Genomic DNA, 23491 nt, shown 5'->3' with positions numbered 1-23491 from the left:
TAAACCTTAACTATAGCAGACGTGGTGGTGCAATATAACAACAAGGGGAAATCTCCTGACCAATCAACTTTCTTACCTCGAAATTGAAAGGACAAATCAGCACTTTGCAGGAACATTGGGATTTTTAAAAAAAGCACTCATTAGCAACTAGGAAATTCAGGATGAAGGGGCCAAGAAACACAAAGATACAATATTGTTTAAATAAATACATTAGGGCAGAGACAAGGTGGGGGAGGTCATATCTTTTATTGGACCAACTTCTGTTGGTGGGAGAGACATGCTTTCGAGCTACACGGAGCTCTTCTTCAGGTAAAAGATAATCCCTCACCCGCCTTGTCTCTCTAATATCCTGGGACTGACACTGCTACAACACTGCAGACATTCGGGCAGGACATTATAAGAATTACATTGCAAAAATACACAGCATGTGAAAGCAAGGAATTTCTCAGGTCAGGTCACTGATGACCGTAAGCGCCAAATTCTCCTGGCACCAGTGGGTGCTCAACCCCCGGCCCTGCCCCACCCCCATTCCAACCCCTTCCCCAAAGTCCCCGCCCCAACTCCACCCCCTCCCTGCCCCTGTTGGACTCCTTCCCCAAATTCCCACCTGGCCCTGCCTCTTCCCCACCTCCTCCCCTGAGTGTGCCGCGTTCCCACTCCTCCCCCCTCCCTCCCACAGCTCATTATGCCGCAAAACAGCTGTTTTGCGGCAGCGTGCGCTGGGAGAAGAAGCAGGATTGCGGCACACTCAGGGAAGAGGCGGAGGTGAGCTGAGCTGGGGGCGGGGAGCTTGGCTGCCGGAGGGTGCAGCACACCCACCAATTTTTTCCGTGGGTGCTCCAACGGAAGTCAGCGCCTATGCTGATGACAATCTTAACTCTTCCCCCACTGTATGAAAGACTCTGCAATATCTGTATCCATCCACACTAGGAAATATTTGGGTGTCTTGTAAGTTTAAGCTTCTTTCCAGAACTTTAGTTGGTTGATAATTATCAGTGATTTTGTTTTTGGGGGGAGGCAAGAAGGTGAGAAAATGCCTTTTCAACTAAATGGAAATTTACACACACACCCCACTGTCATTAGTTTTGTTTTATTTTATTATTGGAAAATCGAACCCCAAAATGTTTTTAGGTTTTGACAACTGTCAGTTTTATGTATAGATATAACCCCACCACCACCACCAAAAAAAAAAACCTTTACAGGGTAAAAATTTCATTCTCTTCTCATCACAAAGACTTGCTTATAGACTCATAGAAATGTGGGGCTGGAAAGGAGATGAAGTTGTCATCTAGTCCACACACCCCCGCACTGAAGCAGGCTACTCTTGACAGGCATTCTCTAACCTGTTGTTCAAAACCTCTGAGGATGGGGGATGCTAAAATCTAAAATGGTTTGGTCACATTAACCCTTCTTTAGGACCATGTGGAGTCCACAGGAGACGAGCTGCTTTGCCCATTTCTGATTCATCACGGTACATGGGCGTCAATTATCCCACCTTATTTACAAAGATCCTATGCCCCAAGAGTTGCACAAGGGTCCTCGTGCATGGAGCTGGCGTGTCTATGTAAACTTACCTCCTGTGTCTAGTTCACAGGTGTACAAAACTGGTGGGTGCAGTGAGGCAGCATATTTATTATGTATTATTGTGTATGCATGAGAGGAGCTTTTAAAATGATGGTTTATTGTTCTCATTTTCTTAACTCCACTCTCAGTGCAGTGTTCACTTCTACTCCGTCTATGGCTATGGACTAAGAACTTGTATACTTGATCCTAAAAAGACACATTTTACAGAACCAGGAGGGATGGAAGCATAGGTGCTAGAATTAGGGGTGCTGCCATACCCCCTGTCTTTAAGTGGTTTCCATCATATACAGGGTTTACAGTTTGGTTCAATGGCTCTCAGCACCCCCACTTGTTTCAGCTCCCCTGGATAGAAAAAGGGAAAGATGGAAGAGTGAGTACCTAGAGGGCAGAGTTAAGGTTATTTGAATGACCATCACTAATAATGTCCTATCTTTTCAATGTTTCTTGCTTTTAAAACATGTCCTTGTACCTTGCTTTATCCTCACCTCCGAATGTCCCAGTTTTTTAACATTGGTCGTTGATAGCTCCAGCATCCCTGCTAGGCCTTTAACATCCAAGGGTTTGGTGTGGACTTTCTGACTTACCTTTCACCTAGAGAAAAGAAGTTGTTGTCAGGGGGACACTGAGTGCACCCAATTGTAGATGATTATTTTGTACTAATGTCTAACCTCTTGAATATTCTGTCCAACCTTCCCCCCAGTGCTGAGCTCAGCGTCTAACACTCTGATTCTCTCTCTGTTATGCAGTGAATGTGACTCTGGATCCAGACACGGCAGGTCCTGAACTCATCCTCTCTGAGGACCTGAAAGGTGCCAGATGGGGAAAACCAAGTCAGGAGATGCCTGACCGTCTGGAGAGATTTGACACTGATCCCTGCGTGTTGGGCTGTGAGGGATTCACCTCGGGGAGACACTACTGGGAGGTGGAGGTGGATGGGATGTTCTGGACTGTGGGTGTGGCCAGCGAGTCTATGAGGAGGAAAGGACGTATTGTCTTTCAACCCAACACGGGGGTCTTGGGTTTGCAGAAATATCATCACCTCTGTGTGGCGCTCACCAACCCTTCCAACACCTATGTGCCCCTCAAAAAGAACAACAATGAGATCGGCGTCTATTTGGACTATGAACTGGGGCGAGTGTCATTTTACGACCTCAGCAACGAGGAGCTGCTCTTTGCTTTCCCGCCGGTCTCTTTCAATGAGGAGAGAGTTTTCCCTTACTTTTGTGTATTGTTGTCCCACATAAAACTGTCCCCCAGAGGGTGATGCATGGCTGTGATCCCAAGAAACTGGATTCTCTGGCCTGTGGTGTCATACTCTGTATGATCCTAGAAGTTCTTGCTGAACCTCTTCTAGCTTCCATTGCCCTACGCTCTATGACCCTGGAGGATTACAATGTTCTTGCTGAACCTCTTGTCACTTCCATTGCTCTAAGCTCTATGACCCTGGAGGATTACAATGTTCTTGCTGAACTTCTTCTGGCTTCCATTTCCTTAGGTTCTATGACCCTGGAGGATTACAATGTTCTTGCTAAGCCTCTTCTAGCTTCCATTTCCCTAAGCTCTATGACCCTGGAAGACAACGTCTTTCCTGTAGAGCTGCTCCGAGCTATGTTATTAGTCTCCATGCCTCAGAAGGACTCCCATGTTTCCTCACAGAAAATCCGAGGCTCTCAATCCTGGTCTCTGTAGCTCTGCAAGGAGTACAGTGTTGTTGCAGAGTCCTGTTTAGCTTCTTATTTTCTAGTCTCTATGCTCCTGTCAGGGTCCCATGTTCCTTCAGATCCCCTGCTAGCTCTCTGTCTGCAAACTGGACCATCTTGAAGTACAGAACGTGACACGTTTTAATGGCAGAAATTAAGGAAAGAAAATCCTGAGTGGGTGTCTCGATTCAGCCTGTATGACCGTTGTGACAGATATTGCAAATACATGCAGCCTCTTTGGACGCGATTGTTTCCACTTGATAAATGTGATCTGTGTGCTTGAGATGGGCCGGACGACATGGGCCTGTAGTATATTCACAGACCTATGGCTCAGTGTGTATTACAGGTAATTGTATGTTCCCGGCTCACTGGGTGGATTTTCTGGGGAAGCTGGGAAGATCAATGCAAGTTCCTGTGGTTGGTTACACAGACTCCCAGCCTTTGAGCCTGATTTTACCTGCTTCAGGAGCTTGGGAACAAATTTTGGGGTCTAAAGGGTGAGTTTAAACAGACTCTCTCATTTTGAGCCAACAAACTGACATGAACTTTTAATCAATAGGTCAAACCTTGTGAAGGAGTGGAAGGACTAGAACCTGCCAGGGTCTCCATAGGACTGATGGGGGACCTCTGGGAAGCAGAAGTCTGCTTTTCCACTTGTTATTGTTTTATTGATCTGTTTTCTCTGTAAGGCTTTTGTCCTTAAATAAATGCTCTGTGCAAAGTGCCTAATCACTGGTGCACCACTTGAGAGAGAGAGCACAAAACTGCAGTGCTGATTTAGGTCAGACGCCTGTCTTCTCTCTGCTGTGCAATGGTGCGATATAAAGGGCAAGCAGCCACGAAACACTGGCGAGATGCTAAAGATCTGCCCTTCTGGCCTCTATTTATTAAAGTAGAACAATGAGCCAATAACGGCAGTAAAAGCAACATGAAATAAATGTGAAAGGAGTGACTGGGAAATCCCAGTGAGATGCGCAGAATAAAATATGCCCAGTGTTCATCACATCACAGGCTTTTCTAGGCGGGAATTATTTATTTGGGATTTTTTTCCCCTAAAATATGTATTACATTTTGTTGTGCAATTGACTTTTCCCTGTTGCTCAGTATCTGGTAGGAAGATCCTTGATTTTGCAATAAATATTTGTTCCTATTTTTCACATTATTCTATCAGAATCCTTTCTTAGCACCACCCCTGTGACATACACATCTACAGGAACTCCTCACTTAACGTTGTCCCGGTTAATGTTGTTTCGTTGATTCATTGCTGATCAGTTAGAGAACATGCTCATTTAAAGTTGCGCAAGGCTCCCTTATTACGTTGTTTGGCAGCCGCCTGCGTTGTCCACTGCTTGCAGAAAGAGCAGCCCGATGGAGCTAGTTGGTGGGGGCTTGGATGAACTGGCAGCCCCCCATCAGCTCCCCGCTCCCCTAAGTTCCCTGTGTGGCAGCCACCCAGCAGACTATCAATTGCCAGCAGTTCAGGTGTCCCTCCCCCACACTGACCCGTGCTGCCTTGGAGCTGCTCCTGGGAGCCTCCTGCTTGCTGTGCAGGGGGGGGAAAGAGGGGTGCTAATGTCAGGGTGTCCCACTCCCCCCACACCTGCCCCCCCGTTCCTGCCCCCCATCTCAACAGAGCAGGCGGGGAGAGGACAGGGCTCAGGACTGGGAGCTTGTTGGCAGCAACTGCTGTCTCAACTTGCTGATCTACTTAAAAAGGCAATGGACTTAGAGCGCGGTCAGCGTACTTAAAGGGGCAAAGCGCGTCTCTCTCTCACACACATGATGTGTGTCTCTGTCTCTCTCTGACATGCTGTCTCCCCTCCCTCCATTCATGCCGCCTTGTAGCGTGTGAGGCAGGACATTAATAGAATTATAGAACACTTAATTCATGAATCAGGGAATCACTTATCATTCATAAGTGTCCTGCTTATGTCACGCTCCAGTCAGTGTTCTGTTGCTTAGATCCTAACTCTGCATCATTTCTACGGGGACTCCGTCTTCTCCTGACTGATCATGCTGGGGGATCCGCCTGTCTCCAGCACTCAGGACCCTGAGCTACCCCCAATACCTGGGAACCCCGACCAGTTCAAGCCTTCTGGAGTGGGTGAGATCCTTGGCCTCCATGTACTACTTCCTATATATTTAATGTTGTGGGGGTTTTTGTTTGTTTGTTTGTTTTTAAAAAGGAACTAGATTGAGCCCCCTACTCCATTTCATTCCCCCCCAGGTTTCCATACACTCCTCAGGCACTAAAGCCTCTTTATGACTGCTGACCTGGTTTGAATTGTACCCAGTGCCCTACAGGTGAAAGGCCCATATACGCTGGAGGGGATGCAGCCCACAGCTGCGTAGGGCACCAGAAAATGTGGGACAATTTGGTGCCCCAAATTTCCTGGTGCCCTACGCAGTGGCGTAGTTTGCATATGGGTAAGGACAGCCCTGACAGTGGTAGGGGTCTCCAATAGCATCAACCATTGCGTGAGGGCTTCGGCCATTAACTGTAGTCCAGAGTCTGAGGAAGAAGTTGCTACGGGGGGGCTGCACTGGGGTCCTAGGCCCTGCCCACACAGTGGAAGTTAATTTCACCTCCCCTAACTTTGCCCATTTACTTGAGATTCACGCTCACTCGGCATCTTTGTATCACTCTTGCTAACGGATGATTAATTTCCGTGCCCCTCTCTGGGAGATTACAAGGATTCATTAGAGTCCATTATGTACTTTTAACCTTAGACTCACAGGGCTGGAAGGGACCTCGAGAGGTCATCCAGTCCAGTCCCCTGCGCTCAAGGCAGGGCCAAGCATTCTCAGACCGTCCCTGACAGGTGTTTGTCCCACTTACTCTTAAAACTCTCGTTTATTTTTCTGGAACTGTTGGTTCTGGCTCCATCACGAGGGTTGAGTTCTGAAATGTAGTAAATGAAGGCGAAAGTTCCTCTTTGCTTTCTAAGTACAGGTCCTTTCAGTGAGAAACTTCACATGCATTTTTTAATGCCCTTCACATTTTAGGTGCAGTTTTGTGGGTGGTGTTTGAAATTGGGCACTTGTTGAAATTCTGATGTGATGGTCTCATTTTTTTGGTTGGCGTGCATTTTTAAAAGAGCATTGTAAACCCACAGAAAAACTAGCCGACTGGTATTTTGGGTAGATCTGGCATATTGGAAAAGGTTCAGAAAAGGGCAACAAAAATGATTAGGGGTATGGAACAGCTTCCGTATGAGGAGAGATTAATAAGACTGGGACTTTGCAGCTTGGAAAAGAGACGGCTAAGGGGGGATATGATAGAGGTCTATAAAATCATGACTGGTGTAGAGAAAGTAGATAAGGAAGTGTTATTTACTCCTTCTCATAACACAAGAACTAGGGGTCACCAAATGAAATGAATAGGCAGCAGGTTTAAAACAAATAAAAGGAAGTATTTCTTCACACAATGCACAGTCAACCTGTGGAACTCCTTGCCAGAGGATGTTGTGAAGGCCAAGACCATAACAGGGTTCAAAAAAGAGCTGGATAAATTTATGGAGGATAGTTCCATCAACGGCTGTTAGCCAGGATGGGCAGGGATGGTGTCCCTAGCCTCTGTTTGCCAGAAGCTGGGAATGAGCGACAGGGGATGGATCACTTGACAATTACCTGCTCTGTTCATCCCCTCTGGGGCACCTGGCACTGGCCACTGTTGGAAGACAGGATACTGGACTAGATGGACCTTTGGTCTGACCCAGTAGCGCCATTCTTATGTTCTTATATTGGGGAGCAGTATGCAAAGAAGCAGATATAAGAAAACTTTTCTGTAAAACAAAGGCAATAATGCTTCACTGACACTGAGCATTGTTGTGCAGTTTCATTCACCCATGTTGGTAAGTTACTTTCCACAGGTGGACTGCACTCGCGTAATGCAAAATATTAATGCCGCTCTATAAAAGCTTAAAAAAATTTTTTGTGTAAATATATTCCCTCCGGTCTAGTCGCCGATTTAACAAAATCCCCCTTGAAACTTTAAACATCTGTGTATGTCGTTTTTAAAATCTGACTCTAGTAAGGACAAGTTAATTGTGATAAATCAACGTTTGCACAGAGCATTATTTTTCTCTATTAAGTGAGCTCTACATTTGTTGTGGCAGCCCGTACATTTAAATTATGTCTTTTATTCTACCTTAACTACAGGGTGGGAGCTCTGTTGTAGTGAAGGGAGAACCTTGCATTCTGCTTAACAGCCCTTGTTTCTAAGGCCCAGATCCACAAAATAGAATTCACTTTGTGGCCCCTGTTCCATTTTAATTGAAAAATGAATATGGGTTGGGCCAGAGCCAGAGTGAGAATCACGTTCTAGTCCAGTGCTTCGGGCACTCCCCTAAGACCCCTGTTCAAATCCCTTTTCCTCATCAGGCTGGAAAGTTTCCTGAAAGTTTATAAAGAAGTCCTCCTCCATCCTGGCCATTTTGTGTAGTGCTACATGGCCTCTGAAGACACTTACCGGGGTGGCCCAAGATGCGTGATAGGTGTTCCTCCACCTATCTTCCCCCAGTTCCTGTTTCACTCTGGGGCTTAGGTGGAGATAAGCATCTGCAGGGTTAGAGGGAAGCAGCTGTGTATATCCCAAGGGTGAAACAGAAGCACCTACAGACCTCCTACCGTGAAAACTTACTCACCGAGTGAGGTTAGCAGTGTCAAGCTGTCTGCAGTGACTCAGGAGAGTGAGTACCAACCTCGGGGCAGGCTGTTAGGAACCAGGGCACAAACCCCACACTGGTCATGTGTTCTGTACGTAGATTTCACCAGCCAATGATGAAGTGTAAACTCCTCAGGTGCTATAACAGCCTAACTATGGAGTCACAGACAGGCCTCATGGGTACTCTGATATGTCTCACCACCCAGGTGAGCCTGTCTTTGTGCTAGATGGTCTTTTACACCAAGAATCACAGCATTATACAGGTTTCAGAGTGGTAGCCGTGTTTGTATCAGCAAAAAGAAAAGGAGGACTTGTAGCACCTTAGAGACTAACCAATTTATTTGAGCATGAGCTTTCGTGAGATAAAACCCACTTCATCAGATGCATGCAGTGGGAAATACAGTAGGAAGATATATGTACACACAGAGACCATGAAAAAATGGGTGTTGCCATACACACTGTAACAAGAGTGTGTTATCCTGATTATCACTACAAAAGGTTTTTTTTTTCTCCTGCTGATAATAGCTCACCTTAATTGATCACTCTCGTGATAGGAGTGAAATGCAGCGTTCAGGCTAAACACCCGGGCAGCCCTAGCACAGAACAGGCACAAAGAGGGCAGGAAGCTCAGCTCAGACACGGGGTGAATTCAGCCCGTGGTGTTCAGGCAGCTGGTGTTGTCAGTTGTTGGCGGCAGGTGTGTTCTCTCTGCATGCTGCACCGGCTCTGGCCGGAGAGCCGGTACACCATTCAGTTCGGTGGCGAAGTCACTTGGCCAGGTTTATTGTTAACGAAGCATGGTCCTCGTCCCCAGCAAACTCTACGAAGACACTAAGACCTGTATGCCCATGGACTCAGCTGAATGAGCGGGGGCACTTGCCACCCCCCCCAGTAGACAAAGACACCCCCTCTGCGACCCAAGTTACGTATTGCCCCCTGACGTGGTTCGTTACTACCCTACACCTTGTACCTGCTGGTTCGAACAAAACATTTTCATCCCTCATCTTGTCCTGTCCTCCCATCTTTGTTTCACTTGGGCTTGGTGTGTTCCTGTTCCATTTCCCAGTATTGTGTTTATGCCATCCCTTTATGAGGGTTACTTGCATCTTTTTGGAATGTGCATACATGAATACCCTGCACCTAGTATTTCTTGGGAGTGCCTGTTTTTCTTGCTAACTTCATGTACCTGACTGTTGCTCAAAGCCTGAGAGATTAATAAGACTGGGATGTTTCAGCTTGGGGAAGAGACAACTAAGCGGGGATGTGATGGAGGTCTATAAAATCATGACTGGTGTGGATAAGGAAGTGTTATTTATGCCTTTTCCTAACACATGAACTAGGGGTCGCCCAATGACATGAATAGGCAGCAGGTTTAAAACAAACCAAAGGAAGTATTTCTTCCCACAATGCACAGCCAACCTGTGGAACTCTTTGCCAGAGGATGTTGTGAAGGCCAAGATTGTAACAGGGTTCAAAAAAGAACTAGATAAATTCATGCAGGATAGGTCCATCGATGGCTATTAGCCAGGATGGGCAGGGATGGTGTCCCTAGCCTCTGTTTGCCAGAAGCTGGGAATGGGCGACAGAGGATGAATCACTTGATGATTCACTGTTCTGTTCATTCCCTCTGGAGCATCTGGCATTGGCCACTGTTGGAAGAACATAAGAGCGGCCAGACTGGGTCAAACCAAAGGTCCATCTAGCCCAATATCCTGTCTTCCGAAGACAGGGTTCTGAGCTAGATGGACCATTGGTGTGACCCAGTATGGCTGCTCTTATGGTCTCTTGCTAACTTTGCTTTATATTAGCAGAGCTTGACTTTTTTGCTCACTTTAGTTCAGGCTTTGTACCAGGCCCCATGTTTCAGGCTCTCTCCTTCTACTAGAGCTGGGTCAGGCTCTAGCAAGCTGTGCACTGGGTTATTTGCTGGGTCAGTTTCATTGAGGGGGCCGCTTTTGTGCACTCAAAGGAGGGGGGCTTAGATTGGTCTGGGTTTAGCAAATGGAGAGGGCCGGTGTGGGCACACATTGGTGCAGAAGGAAGGAAGAGGAGCTCGTGACGGAGAGATACTTACAGCCCCCATTATGGAGAGACACCCAACTCTCCAGAGCGAGTGTAAAACAGGCCTTGCACATTCTCTTCTCCAATCCCAACCAGCTTTCCCTCCTCTTCTCCCTGTCATGCCCCCACCTTTCCCCCATGTGGTTCTCACTGACCTTTTTCTCCCATCCACATACAGCATAAAGGAAGAGGCCAAAAAAAACATTGGTGATCCCAACAGCCATGGCCTCAGCAGCTCCTGTACAGGGAATCCAAGAGGAAACCATGTGTCCCATCTGCCTGGAGTATCTAACGGACCCCGTGACCATGGACTGTGGGCACAACTTCTGCCAGGGCTGCATCAGTACCTACTGTGACAAATGGGAAGGATATGGCCCCTTGGAGTGTCCCGTCTGCAGAGACCGGATCCAGAAAGGGAACCTCCGGCCCAATTGGCAGCTGGGGAATATAGTAGGGAAAATTAGACAACTGGAATTAAATCCTAGCAAAGAGAATCTGTGCGAGACACACCAGGAGAAACTCAACCTGTTCTGCGAGGAGGACCGGGAAGCCGTGTGTGTGGCTTGTTGGAGATCCCCACAGCACAGATCTCACAGGGTGCTGCTCATGGAGGACACTGCTCAGAAATACAAGGTAGGAAACACTCTGACGTCCGTTAATTCAATCCTTTCCTTTTCAGACTAAATCTATCTTTTCCCCCATAGGCGCCGACTTACTCAGATCCTGGGCGGGGGCTTGACCCCTGCTCTGTCCCAGGCCCCACCCCCGCTCTGCCTCTTCCTACCCCCTCCCTCCGCCTCTTCCTGCCCCTGCTCCTCCCACTCTTCCCCCAGCGCCTCCTTCACGCCAATAAACAGCTGATTGCAGTGGGCGGGAGGCATTGGCAGGGAGGGGGAGGAGCTGATCAGCATGGCCCCCGGTGGGTGGGAGGCGCTATGGGGGAGGGGGAGGCGCTGATCTGTGGGGCCCACTGGTGAGTGTTGAGCACCCACTTTTTTTTTTTCTGTGGGTGCCCCAGCCTCACAGCACCCACGGAGTCAGCGCCTATGTTTTCCCTCAGGGGCGCTGAAGTTTCTCTGAGCCTCTTTCAGAGCAACAGATTCTCCCAGTTTCCCGGATTTCCTTTCCCAGAAGCCAGCTCCATCAATAGCCCTGCCTTACAGAGCTACTCCCTCTGTGCTGAGGTGTCCAGAAGAGGCGCTGTCTCCTTAAAGGGAATTGACGATGACGGCTGCATGGTTCCCGTCAGACCAGAGATGGAGCGGATGAGCCTGCTGCAGCCTAGATGCAGCCAGAAACGAGGTTCAGACAGAAGAGAAAGAGACAGCAGTTCTGCTGCTGGGGAGCTGAATTATGGTGGGTTGGTAGCACTGCTACCATTAAGGTTGAAACTAGTTTACTGTTTGAAAGCCAATTTTTCTAACTGCTCTGAAATCCTCGCTCTTATTCCTGTTGTCTTGAAAATTCCCATCCCTCCTGGGATTCCAGGCTGGTGTTAGTGGGCTACATTGAAGTGGCCTGAGCCAGGTACTCCTGAGATCGAGCTTTGTTACCGATGTGACGTCCTGGAAAACACATGGGGGAAAATAACCCTGGGAAAAGAGAAAAATCAAAAGTCACTTTTCTTTTGTTTAGGATCAAATTCAGCTCCATTTGCAGAGCTTGATGAAAGAGAGCGATGAGATCCCGGCCGTTAAACTGAGGGAGGAAAAGAGACTCCTGGAACTGCTGGTAGGTGCCTTTGTTAATCGCTAGCAGATATTCCCGGGGGCATTGTCAATGTTCTCCTTGCTCTGAGTGATGGGAAAGTGACAGTGGGTAACTTTCCCCTTTCCGCGATGATTAGTTAGTTACTCCTCTGTGTCAAGTAAACTCTGTTCTGGTTTAATGGCGATAAGGCAGGCAAATGGTGAAGGCAGGAGAATGTTTATTTATGAAGACAGATCCTTTCTAGGGATAATTGGAACATACATCACAGGGCTAATAGCCAAGGTGATGCTTCCTCTCAGGTCACTTGGCCCATCGCAGGCAGGCACCATGTGCAACTCTGGTGAGAATCCCTGACCCTCCAGCAAGGGATCTACAGTGAAACGGCCCGTGACTCACCGCATATCCCCAACCTGCCCTTTCCCTCCATGTCCCTTACAGGCGAAAACGGAAGCCGAGAGGCAGAAGATTGTATCTGTATTCACGCAGCTGCACCAGTTTCTGGAGGACCAAGAGCGACTCCCGCTGGCCCAGCTGGAAAAGTTGGACAAGGGGATTAGGAAGAGCCAGGATGAAAACGCCACCAGAGTGTCCAAGGAGATACCCCGTCTCAGCGAGCTGATCGGCGAGATGGAGGAGACGTGCCGGCAGCCGGCCAGCAAATTCCTGCAGGTGAGACTGAGTTAGGGACCCCCCTCGATCCCTGCACAGGTGTCATGGCAACCGAGTCCAGGAGTCAGTAAGTCAGTCGGTGCATTCCTGGGATGGGAATTATGATTGTCCTTTGGAGAGTCACAGATTCCTAGATGTTTGAGATGGAAATGCCCCCTTCGCTCAGACACTCCATGGCCCTGGGGCCAGAGCAGGGTTGCTCCCACCAACTCACTTTCTTTGGTTTTGTGCAGCCAAAGTTCAAACCTCCCAGGGGTTGTGGCTTCCACCGTTTTTCCCCTTGGGAGATGATTCACTAGCCAGATACTTCTCAGAGTGAGGAATTTCGCCCTGATATTCAGCCACAACTTTCCCTTTCGTAGTTTCTTCCCCTTGCTCCTCAGTCTGTCCCCACGTGTCGCACCTGGCAATTCCTGCCCCTCCTTGGTCTCTGGATTCTGCAGGGCAGCAGGCTGGGATACAGGAGAGCTCTGGGCTGTGACTGCAGGAATGGGCAGCATCGGGGCTGACTTTTATTTTTCCCAGGGGGGTGCTCCGCCCCCGCTCTGCCCCGAGGCCCCGCCCTCGCTCCGCCTCTTCCTGCTCCATCCCCTCCCCCCCGAGGCCCCCGCTTGCTGCTCTCCGCCCTCCCCTAGCTGCCAAACAGCTGATTTGGCAGCGCTGCTGCACAGATGTGGCCGGTGGGTGCTGAGCACCCACCTTCTTTTGTTTTTTTTCGATGGGTGCTTGAGCCCTGAAGCACCCACGGAGTTGGCGCCTAAGACGGGCAGGACTAGGGAGGTGGGGGAAGATGAGGGTGGGGGAACAAAGTTACTGGGGCTATGGGAGTGAGGGTGGGAGGAGGAGATATTGTTTCTCTTCCTTGAGCGAAAGACCTGAGTTTTATAAACAGCAGGGTGCCCTGGTCTGGTCACAAACTCTCCACGCTCCTTCATGACCGTGAGAGGAGCACGAAGAGTTAGAGAGTTTTTCCATATGGGCATGAGAGAGAGAGCGAAAGAAAGGGCCCTTCCCGTGAGAACGCTCCTGCACATTCACGCTCCCAATACCATCTCTGTGGCTTTCGTTTTCCACAGATAACTGCAAAAACCAGCTTGGGCACAGACGCCAGCTTCCTCATTTCACCGGGGGGCACTCGACCCCCTGCTGTGCCCCAGGCCCCACCCCCTCCCCCGAGCACGCTTCTCCCTCCCCCCCGGGGCCTCCTGCATGCCGCTGAACAGCTGCTGCGCGGAGAGAGGGAGGCCCTGGGAGGGGGAGGAATTGATCGGCGGGGCCACCCGGGGGCGGGAGGCGCTGGGGGGAGGGGGAGGAACTCCGCTGGTGGGTGCTGAACACCCACGATTTTATTTTTCCTGGGTGCTCCAGCCCCAGAGCACCCATGGAGTCGGCGGCTCTGCATTTGGGGAAAAAATATTTATGAATAAACCGGTCGTAGGTCCCCATCTGCACTGTGCTGAATTCAGAGCGAGCCCCCTCCAGAGCAGGAGGGGCCCTCGACATGTGGGACTGAGCTTCCTTTTCTTTATCGTCCCTCTAGGACCTCAGAAGCACCTTGAGCAGGTACATGGCTCCTCCCTGCTTTGCAGCACCGGGAAAGGACTTGGCCACTATGTTCAAACCCTGTCTCCCCAGGGCACCACAGCTCAGCACGTGGGGCTGGGTCACATTCAGCTACAAATCTCGGTTGAATTTAACATCTGGATGTTCTCACCCTTTGACACGATGCTCTGGAATTATCCATCCTGCGGGAAAGATTCTGAACCTAAAGTGTTTCCTAGAGATGTCCCATCCCTGGGGGGACTGGCTGCCCCAGGGTTCTGGGGATGGAATACAGGCCTTTCACCACTAGGGCACAGATACAATCCCGCTCGGGTTCGCGATCATCAAGAGTCTTTACTGCTTGAGGACTGTTTCACTAACAACAAATAATGGTGTGTCACTAAATGAAATACAAGAAGGTGAAATTTTTTCTCCAGGTGTGAGAAGGGGAAGTTCCAGCAGCCAGCGGAGAAGTCTTTGGAGCTGGAAAAGAGACTCGGAGAGTTGTCTCCGAATAATATTGCTCTAACGGAAACTCTGAAGAAGTTCAAAGGTACCAAGATGGGATCAAGGAGGGCAAAGTGGGACGAGTCTAGAGACTGTGGGAGAAGATGGGCTCTGACCGGCTGGTTCATAATTAAATTATGAATCCATTTACTAAGAAAAGTGAAGCAGACAACCTGAGCAAATCCAGCAAGGTCCCAAGCATCAAGATAGCTCACGCTGAGTCATTCGATCACCTTTGGTAAATTATTAAGGTCCAGATTTTAGCAAAATGGCCTAATTTTTGGAACCTCAGTGTCTCGTCCCGCTGCAGAACTGCAAGCCATGTACTTCAGAACTTCTGTCCTCCACAGCTGCAGGTGAAGTCCGTGGGAGCTGCGGGTGCCCAACCCCTATTTGAAGCAGGCCCCAGGTGCTTCAAGTTCGGCACCCAAAATGTAGACCCTCAATTAAAGGCCACTATCGAAATTGGGACCCAGCCCATCCTTGTGCTCCGGCCCTGTGTGCCAGCTAGTTTGGGCCAAAGGGGCTGTAGGAATGATGCAAACCCCTCTCCCACCCCAAGGGAATCCCTCCAGTACAGAAGCCACTTGTTCCTTCTCCACAGCAGCTGCTGGCACAAGGAGTGTGCCCGGGCACGGAGTGGATTTGGTGAGGGCACGCTGGCGCAGGAAGTGGGTGGACCGGGATAAAGAGGTGTTGTCAGGATGAAGATGTTTCTCTTATACTCTGCTAGCTGGCAAAGCCCCATAGAGGTCGCTCAGCTGACATGAGGATGCAAATCTGGCTGGATTTCAGGACTTCCCTGTGCCAAGTTTTGCATTCGTCACTGAATAGGGAAGACCCAACCTGCCTCCCCTCTATCCCTTTGCCAGTGCAGGGGTGAATCTGGCCCATTGAGCTGAACCTCTTCCTGCCTCAGTTTCTGCATGTGTAAAAGGATACCATTATGCTTTGCATTTCAGTCTATCCAGGGCGAAGACCTTGTTTGTGCTGAGCTCAGTAGAGACACTGAGTAAACAGACCTAATGTTTACAACAAAGGGCTCTGATCCTGCAAATTCTTAACCTCCCATTAATGTCAAAGTGTGTCAAGTCACTTTCATGCTAAAGTCTTTGCAGGATCTGGGTCTAGATTAGGACGAAATGCAGCAGGTGAATGTGACGCACCAGCTGGGATCTGGGGTTGGGAGGGAGCGGATGATGGAGCCATCGAGCTTTCTTACAGCTAATATCTCCTGGGGTGTGGTGAGGGTCAACAGAAGTGGATTCTGTTGATCTGAGAGGCCAGGAGGAAAGAGAAGGTTTGGGATTAGCTTTTCTTAAAGACTTGAGTGTGTGTCTGTCCCTCTCTGTCTGTTTCTCTCTTGCTATTAAACCAAAGTTATGTCAAGTCAGAGTGGGGGTTGTAGAGAGAGGTTTGTGGAAAATTATAATTTAGAGACACTCCCTCATAGGGGACAGTATTATGAATACAGGGATTTAGAGATGTGCCCTGGAAGCTGGGGTTGAGAAAAACAGTGTAGCTGTGTAGCAATCAGGGGCACTGGAACAGGGGGAGCTGGGGGGCCGTGGCCCTATTGCTTTTCACCGGCTGTAAGGGCGAGCGATGGGGACAGAGAGGCGCGAGTGGAGGTGGGGTCTTGTGGAGAAGAGGCGGAGCAGGGGCGGGGCCTCAGGGAGAATGGGCAGCGCGAGGGCGGGGGCTCGGGAAGTAGGGGCGGTGTGTAGCCCAGTGGGCTATCTTGCCTTCATGATATATAGCAGTAATGCAAAGAACCTACAGGCCTGTATCCTGTAAGACGTTAGCTTTAGCAAGTTAGCATAAGGCTTGAGGCCTGTGCCCTTTGCACAGATAAATGGCCAATGGAAAACCCCAAATATTGGGGAGCTGAAAATAGAGTGTTTAAGGGGAAGTTTTGACCACAGGTACATGGTTTAACTGCAGAAGTGTCCTGGCAATGAGCTGACATGTGTAACAGGTACATAAGCTACATTTGCAGATACCTAACCACTAACGGGCCATGGCAACGAACGGACCTATATGAGAATAAGTTGAGAAGGCATGGGATGCATTGTCCTAGGGATGGGGGTTTCACGACCACCACTCCTAAGAGGAAGAGAAGGGTGGTCGAGGACTCCCTCCTCAGGGGGACGGAGTCCTTCATCTGCCGTCCAGACCGAGGGACTCGAAGTGTGCAGCTTGCCTGGAGCTAGAATTCAGGATGTGACAGAGTGTCTGCCGAGACAGATCAAGCCCTCAGACCGCTACCCCTTCCTACTTCTCCACGTGGGCACCAATGATACTGCCAAGAATGACCTTGAGCAGGTCACTGCAGACTACTTGGCTCTGGGAAGAAGGATAAAGGAAGTTTGAGGCGCAAGTCGTGTTCTTGTCCATCTTCCCTGTTGAAAGAAAAGGCCCAGGTAGGGACCATCAAATTGTGGAGGTAAATGCGTGGTTGGGCAGGTGGTATCGGAGAGAGGGCTTTGGATTCCTCGACCATGGGATGTTGTTCCAGGAAGAAGGATTGCTAGGAAGAGATGGGATCCACTAACAAAGGGAGGGAAGAGTATGTTTGCAGACAAGCTTGCTAACCTAGTGAGGAGGGCTTTAAATTAGGTTGGCCGGGGGACTGTGATAAGCCCAGATATAAGTGGAGAAGTGAGATACCGGGAGGAAACACAAGTAGGAGGCGCAAGGGTGGAGGCTCAGGGAGAAGGGGGGCAGGGTCACGGTTTGGTCACCAGTGCCCCCCCGCACACTTTTAGGGAGCACCCTCCGCTCCTGACAGCAGTTCACCCCTGAAGCTCTCTAGGTTGTTTTAATAAAAGCTTTATTCCTTTCTCATGCACTGGTGTGTTGTTTAATGAACTCCAAAGTCGTTACAGGGGTGTTGTTTCAGACGTGAAAACATGCCATCTTATCTCTTCTCTCCTTTCCCCCTCCAGACGCTCTGCCGTCTGAACAGGAGAAAAGAAGAAGGGAATCCCTAGGATCGCACAGATGGGGTGAGATTGCTGGTGGAGATGGTCTTCAAGTGAAGACAGAAATCCCATCGAGCCACTTTCATGAACCCAGAGCTAAAGTTACAAACCAAACTAACACTGCTCGTGCCACGCATCCACACATCCCATTCACAAATAAAATAGAGAATTGTAAATACTAAGGCAACCCTAAGCTCAAGTCACATGAACAATCCTGACACCAACCTTAATACTGAGTCCATGCCCACGCCAAGGAACAGAAACACTTTCACAAACCTGCATCTGAACACTTTCCTCTGACCCTAGGGTAGGGTTGCTGTCACGAAGTCCCTGGGCGATGCTCTGGAATGGCTCCCGACGAAGCCAGGCAGGACTCTGGTGAGGTCTCCTCTCTGTGAGCAGACTGTTTTCAGGGCAAACAGCTCACACAGCTTCCACCTTCCTGGGTCTGACCTCGGAGCATTCAGCCTCCTCTGCCCCTCTGTGCGCTTCCTGCAGCAAGTCCGCCCAGGCGGGGTCCTGGGGAAGCCAGAGGGTCCTGCCCCCCAACTTCGCAGTCAGACGTGACTCTTAGCCAGCCAGTAAAATAGAGGTTTGTTAGATGACAGGAACATGGTCTAACACAGAGCTTTTAGGTGCAGAGAACAGGACCCCTCAGCCAGGTCCATTTTGGGGGGCAGTGAGCCAGACAACCACATCTGCACTTCACTCCTCGTCCCCAGCCAGCCCCAAACTGACTCACTCTCCAGCCCCTCCTCCTCTGGGCTTTGTCCCTTTCCGGGGCCAGGAGGTCACCTGATTCCTTTGTTCTCCAACCCTTTAGCTATCACCTTGCAGTGGGGGAAGGGCCCAGGCCATCAGTTGCCAGGAGACAGAGTGTCAGCCATTTATGTACCCTGGCCCTTTGCTCTGCAACAATTACACTCCCTTATTCCACAACCTAGAGACTTAAGAAATGCATAGGGGAAACTGAGGCACCCCTACAATAATCAGAGGAAACATTAAGAACACTCCCACTTCGTCACAGTTGCCAATTTGGTAATACTTAAAAATTAACCTCCCCTGCCCTGCCTCTTCCCCCTGAGGCCCCACCCCTGCCCCGCCCTTTCCCCCCAAAGCCCCACCCCACTTCTTCCTCCTGAGATCCCTCCCTGGGATCCAGGACTGTCCCATCCAGCACCAGGCTGCTAGGGAGTGTTAGAAATGGTCCCAGCCTCCCCCAGGGCCAAGCTCTGCCCCTAATGCTCCGATTCTCTCTCTCCCCAGTGAATGTGACTTTGACAGGCTCATCCCGAACTCATCATGTCGGAGGATTGGAAAAGTGTGAGATGGGGATTCACAGAGGAGGATCTACCCGACAATCCGGAGCGATTTGACATTTTGCCCTGTGTGCTGGGCTGTGAGGGATTCACCGTGGGGAGACATTGCTGGGAGGTGGAGGTGGGGGGTGGGTGATACTGGGCAGTGGGAGTGGCCAGAGAGTCTGTGAGGAGGAAGGGATGGATCAGCCATAGCCCTAAGGATGGGATCTGGGCTGTGGAGCGGTGTGGAGGTCAATACCAGGCTCTTACGTCCCCTGAGACCCCCCCTGCCCCTGAGCCAGGTCCCCAGCAGGATCCGGGTTTCTCTGGACTGTGAATGGGGGCAGGTGACATTTTTCGATGCTGAGAACCAGGGTCCGATCTTCACTTTCCCACCCGCCTCTTTCACTGGGGGGAGAATCCGACCCTAGCTCTGGGTGGGGAGATCCCAGCTCAGATTATGGCCCTAAGACACGGGGGGAATATCCCCCCCGGGGACCCTGAAATCAGCCTCTCTAGCCTCAGATGTCCTCATCTCCATGACTCCGGCGCCTCTATTGGGAACAATGGATCGTCAAACCATAGAGAGGAAGGAGCGATGGAGATGGAGACGTCAGTTTTTCCCCCTATGGACTGGGCAGCCTATTTCTCACTGCCCTCCGTAGTCAGGAAGACTCTGGGATCCCAGCTCAGATACTGAGACACTGCGGGGAATAGCCCACCAGGAATTAAAAGATGGGTTTCTTTAGCCACCATCATCCTCATCTCCATGACCTTGGAGGACTCCTGTCTCCCCATTCTCCTGGCCCCTCCTATCTCTCACCTCCTGGAAGCTCATCCCTCTCCTTGCCAGCGCTAGGGGTGAGAAGAGGGTGGGTGAAGAACCACTGAAGCTGCAGGAAGTGCAGAGGGGCCCTGAGGGACAGGGGCCGATGCGGGGGTTGCAAGGCAGTGTGGGGCAGAATTGCATGAGTGCAAACCTCAAGAGATCAACAGTTGTGAGACTGCCCTATAAAGCATGAGTTTTTAATAAACACGTTTTTTCTTCCGTCTTTTGACTATTTACCTGCCCTCTCCTCTCCTGCTAGTGTTTGTGGGATAATTTCAGATGACAAAGTTAAACTTTAATGGACAGGCACGTGCATGTCTCTCCTTGGCTGTTCCGATGGAATTCCCATTTCCTTGCTTCCTAAATTAGGGGACCTGCCATCAACCCCCCAATACGGTCTTGCCTCTCTTCCTTCTTAGGCGAAGCCTGTCTTCACAAAACACCACGGCAGCACTGCTGTAGTGCATCCAGTGTAGACGCACACTCCAGCAATAGGAAGGGTTTTCCCATCACTGTAGTTAATCCGCCTTCCAGAGAGGTGGGAAGCTAGGTCCACAGAAGAATTCTTCCACGGATCTATGCTGGGGATTAGATCTTAACTGCATCATTCAGGGGTGTGGGTTTTTCACAGTCCTAATCAACATAGAGGCATTGACCTAACATTTTAGTACAGACACGGCCTAAGCCAACTCTACTGACAGCATAGCCCCCTGGTGCAGATGCAGCCTGACAAAAGGGGTTTTGTTCCCTCTGCAAACTAATGCCACCAGCCCAAAGTTGGGTATGCCGCCAAAAGCCTTTTTCCATCAACAAAGGTGCCTCGATCGGTTACTGGCGGTTTTGTCAGCATAGCAATGCCAGTCAAGGACGTGGGTTCTTTCCCCACCCCAACCAACCCTCCTATGGCAATGTAACTTTTCACTCTAGGCCTGTCCCTAGTTTATCTTTGAGAAAAGAAAAGATGGATGGTAAACAGTGTGAGAACCACTGACCTCATCAATGCATCACGATTCACACTCGCACATAGAACCTGTAGTGTTTGGTAGGGTTGGTGAGTTATATATATATATAATTAAAGAACTTGACATCTACTCCTGCTTTCTGAAAGTAGCTGCAGAAGAACATGGGTCAGGGCAAGGGGTGGCCGACAAAAATGAGGAATGTACCTTATATGCAACAGCAGGGGAGAAAGATGCTTTCTCGCTATGGATGCCAGTGCTACTCCAGTGGGGGCCCTAAACAGGAATACCCCCCCCCATTAAAGCAGGCACGTTCTGATCATAAAAAGTGAATAGGGAGCCCCCCCTGAGCTGCCTGGGGCTCTAAGTAATTGTTTAGTCTGTTTATGGCTAGGGCTGGCTCTGGGCGTTACATCGGAGTCAATTCCTAAGTTCAGGCAGGACTGCAGTAAAAGAACAGGATGTATTCACAACCCCGTGTTGACTTGTAGACGGGAAGGGTGGAACTGGTGTGGGGACTGGGGAGGCAGAATTCATTGCTGGACAGGGGGACAAGCAGCTGTGCGGGTGGCAGGGACACAGAACTAATTAAATGGGGGGAGGGGGTGTTTGAGGAGCAGCTAGAAGCCCTGCAGCAGCCGGAAGCGATTTGTACCAATCTGTGTCACTGGATCTCATTGGGGGTCTCCCAGCTACTGCTCCTGCTGCAGGAGCCAGAATCACCTTCCCTTATAGCTATGGGGGAGAGTTGGCAAGAATCATACATGAGCTGGGCACAGAGGGGGCTTTAATGAAGGTGCCCTCCCCCCTGCACTGGCCCACCCTGCTGGGGGAGCAGCAGCTGCTCCGTTCGGGCTCCCAGATCCTAAAGGAGAAGGCAGCAGCAGCTTGTGACTTAGGCCAAAAAACGGAGACAGATGGAGCAGGGACCAGACACAACAGCTACTGAATCAACTCCCCCAACTCCCCTCCCTGCCAGACCCGCAACCCTGGAGGGATCCCGTGCAGCCAGGGCTGGATTAAGGCACTGGCAATTTAGGGTCCAGTTTGCGTACGTGTGTGTGTGAGGGGGCTCAGAGAAGCTGCCCTTGTCTAGACTGGTAGAGGCAGGGTCTGGGGCAGGGGGCTGCAGAGCTGTCGGTTTATCGCTAGGACCCAGGAGCGGCTGGGGGGCGGCTCTGCGGGGAGCGATCGCGGGGCTCAGGCCCGGCCCAGGAAGTGACTCGCAGCCGCTGCGGGGACTCTGGCTCCCGGCGAGATCCCCGCGCCCCGGCGGCTGGTGCTGGGAGCCCGGAGCCCGGGCTGCAGCCGGGAGAGGGGAACCTCCAGCCGGGCCCTGCCCGCTGCTCCCCGGGAGCCTCTCCCAGGGCAGAGCCCCCAGCCCGGCCAGGGCCCCTTCCCGGCCCGGCCCCTGCCCCTGCCCCGGGGGGCCCCGCTCGGAGGGAAGGTAAGAGAGACCCGCCCTCCCACTGGGCTGCAGGGGGCGGGTTTGGCCCCAGGCTGCTCCCCGCGGAGCCGGCTGCGATTCCCTGCCCCGGGCCCGGGAAAGCTGCCGCCAGCCCCCGGCGTGTGCGGGGCGGGGGGAGCCCGGCCGGGCCGGGCCGGGGGCTGGGACACAGACGCGGGGGGCAGACGGGGGTGGGAGCCGGGGTCACCCGCTGCCCCTCCCAATCTGGTGCTTTGTGCTCCCAGCCCCTGGCCGCGCTGGTGGGAACGGAGGCTGCTGCTCAGTGAGATCTGCTGGCACCGCCCTGGTCCCCCTTGGGCTGACAAGCAGCTCCCGGCTGTTCCTGGGGGGCGGAGGGACAGAATCTGGGCAGGGGCCAAACTGAATGCACGGGGGGGCTGCAACAGCTTGGGGAAGGAGAGAGGCCCACAGTCCAAATGAAGGACTGGGGGTAGGAGCCGGGTACAGGCACTGCCAGACAGAGCAGAGGGGGAAACCCGGAGAGGGGATAAAAGTCCCACCAGATTGGGGAGAGCCAGGTGCAGTGATTGCAAAACGAGGGAGGGGGACGCAGAGGGGCTTTTCCTGCCCCCCTTTTGCAGGATTTTAGCTCCTGCTTCCCAGGGCTGTGTCCTTAAAGGCCATGGGCATAGGGCCCCCCTCCCTTCCTCTTTATGGTGTATCCTAGGCAGATTGACTCTTCCTGGACCAGAGGCAGGGGAATGGGAAATGACAGAGGGGATTGGCCCTGCAGATGATGGATTATCCCCACAGAGCTAGAAAAGAGCCCGAAACCAACCTCCTCCCCCCACCCAGTTTTGCAATCTGCAGTCTGGGCTCAGTGTTGCAGAAATAACACTGCAAAGTGTCTTCCAAGATGGCCTCCGACTCCTTTAAAGACCCTGTTTAATCGATATTCGAGACAAAAGGCTGGGGGGGGAGGCATTGAGAAACTCAGTTCTGCTTTATTATTTCAAAGGAAGAAAGAAAAGCAATCCCCACCCTTCTTCCACCCAATGCTCAGAGCCCAGCACCCCACATATCAGCCCCAGCCCAGCCCATTGTTGGTCCCGGTTCCTGCAGGCACCAGACACAGAGCGACCTTTTAAAGCTGGGAGAAAAAATGTCACTAATCCATGTGAGACGCTGGGATCCCGTCACAAAAGCAGGCACAGAAAACGCAGGGAGCTCGGGTGAACGGGAGCCAGAGAGGAGGGTGACTTTAGGGTCAGCAGCTCCTGTCCCAGCTCGGCTTTGATTCCCCTGGGGGACATCCCTGGCACAGTCCACATTGTCCCCAGCCCATGCTATGGCCACTGGGGATGGGGCGAGCCACTGGGCTGTGTCAGGCTCCTCATCTTCCTCTGGACTCAGCAATCCAGATCAGTCTGGCGTCAGAGCTGGCTAGGCCTGTAGACATCCCCACCTTCCTGCTCAGCTCTGCTCAGCCTCTGCCTCTCAGGAATGGAGGAATACGTCCCCCACCTCTAAGTCCGCTGATGGTGTCATTCAGAGTCCTTTGTAATTGGGAT

General features: G+C 51.2%; 2 protein-coding genes and 1 pseudogene across 6 annotated transcripts in view; all 3 read left to right on the top strand.

Moving 5' to 3' along the window:
* LOC140897519 (E3 ubiquitin-protein ligase TRIM39-like) overlaps positions 1-4441 on the top strand; it is a 32462-nt gene extending 28021 nt beyond the window's left edge. Inside the window, exon 11 of the mRNA XM_073310238.1 lies at positions 2331-4441. Within this exon, the coding sequence (XP_073166339.1) occupies positions 2331-2848 (518 nt within the window). The 3' untranslated portion in view covers positions 2849-4441. The remainder of the gene's footprint in view (positions 1-2330) is intronic.
* Positions 3542-19776, top strand: LOC140897642 (tripartite motif-containing protein 10-like). 5 transcript variants are annotated; one of them, XR_012154776.1, is made up of 10 exons: positions 3551-3630; positions 5247-5388; positions 10190-10644; positions 11647-11742; positions 12160-12390; positions 13931-13953; positions 14370-16862; positions 17388-17447; positions 17730-18015; positions 18690-19776. XR_012154776.1 is itself a non-coding variant. In XM_073310510.1 (7 exons), exons 3-7 carry the CDS (start codon positions 10234-10236, stop codon positions 14578-14580), a joined length of 972 nt encoding a protein of 323 aa, XP_073166611.1. In that variant the 5' UTR covers positions 3551-3630; positions 5247-5388; positions 10190-10233; the 3' UTR covers positions 14581-17286. The 5 variants fall into 5 exon arrangements, 3 of the variants coding, with proteins under 3 accessions (XP_073166610.1, XP_073166611.1, XP_073166609.1); XR_012154775.1 differs by lacking the exon at positions 17730-18015; XM_073310510.1 differs by lacking the exons at positions 17388-17447; positions 17730-18015; positions 18690-19776 and having other exon boundaries at positions 14370-17286.
* LOC140897518 (butyrophilin subfamily 2 member A2-like) lies at positions 15582-19776 on the top strand (annotated as a pseudogene).
* Positions 19777-23491: the final 3715 nt, after the last annotated feature.

This window comes from Lepidochelys kempii, chromosome 14 (genome assembly GCF_965140265.1).
Source record: "Lepidochelys kempii isolate rLepKem1 chromosome 14, rLepKem1.hap2, whole genome shotgun sequence".
In the NCBI taxonomy this organism is placed as follows: Eukaryota; Metazoa; Chordata; order Testudines; family Cheloniidae; genus Lepidochelys; species Lepidochelys kempii.
The sequence above is the reverse complement of the archived record's forward strand: the minus strand, read 5'-3'. Positions and strand labels throughout refer to the sequence as shown.

Bases quoted from the DNA above. Each gene is read 5' to 3' on its own strand.
- LOC140897642 (XM_073310509.1), top strand. From the start codon at position 10,234: ATGGCCTCAGCAGCTCCTGTACAGGGAATCCAAGAGGAAACCATGTGT. The intron at 11,743-12,159 runs GTAGGTGCCTTT...TGTCCCTTACAG, and splicing joins AGAGACTCCTGGAACTGCTG to GCGAAAACGGAAGCCGAGAG. The intron at 12,391-13,930 runs GTGAGACTGAGT...TCGTCCCTCTAG, and splicing joins CGGCCAGCAAATTCCTGCAG to GACCTCAGAAGCACCTTGAG.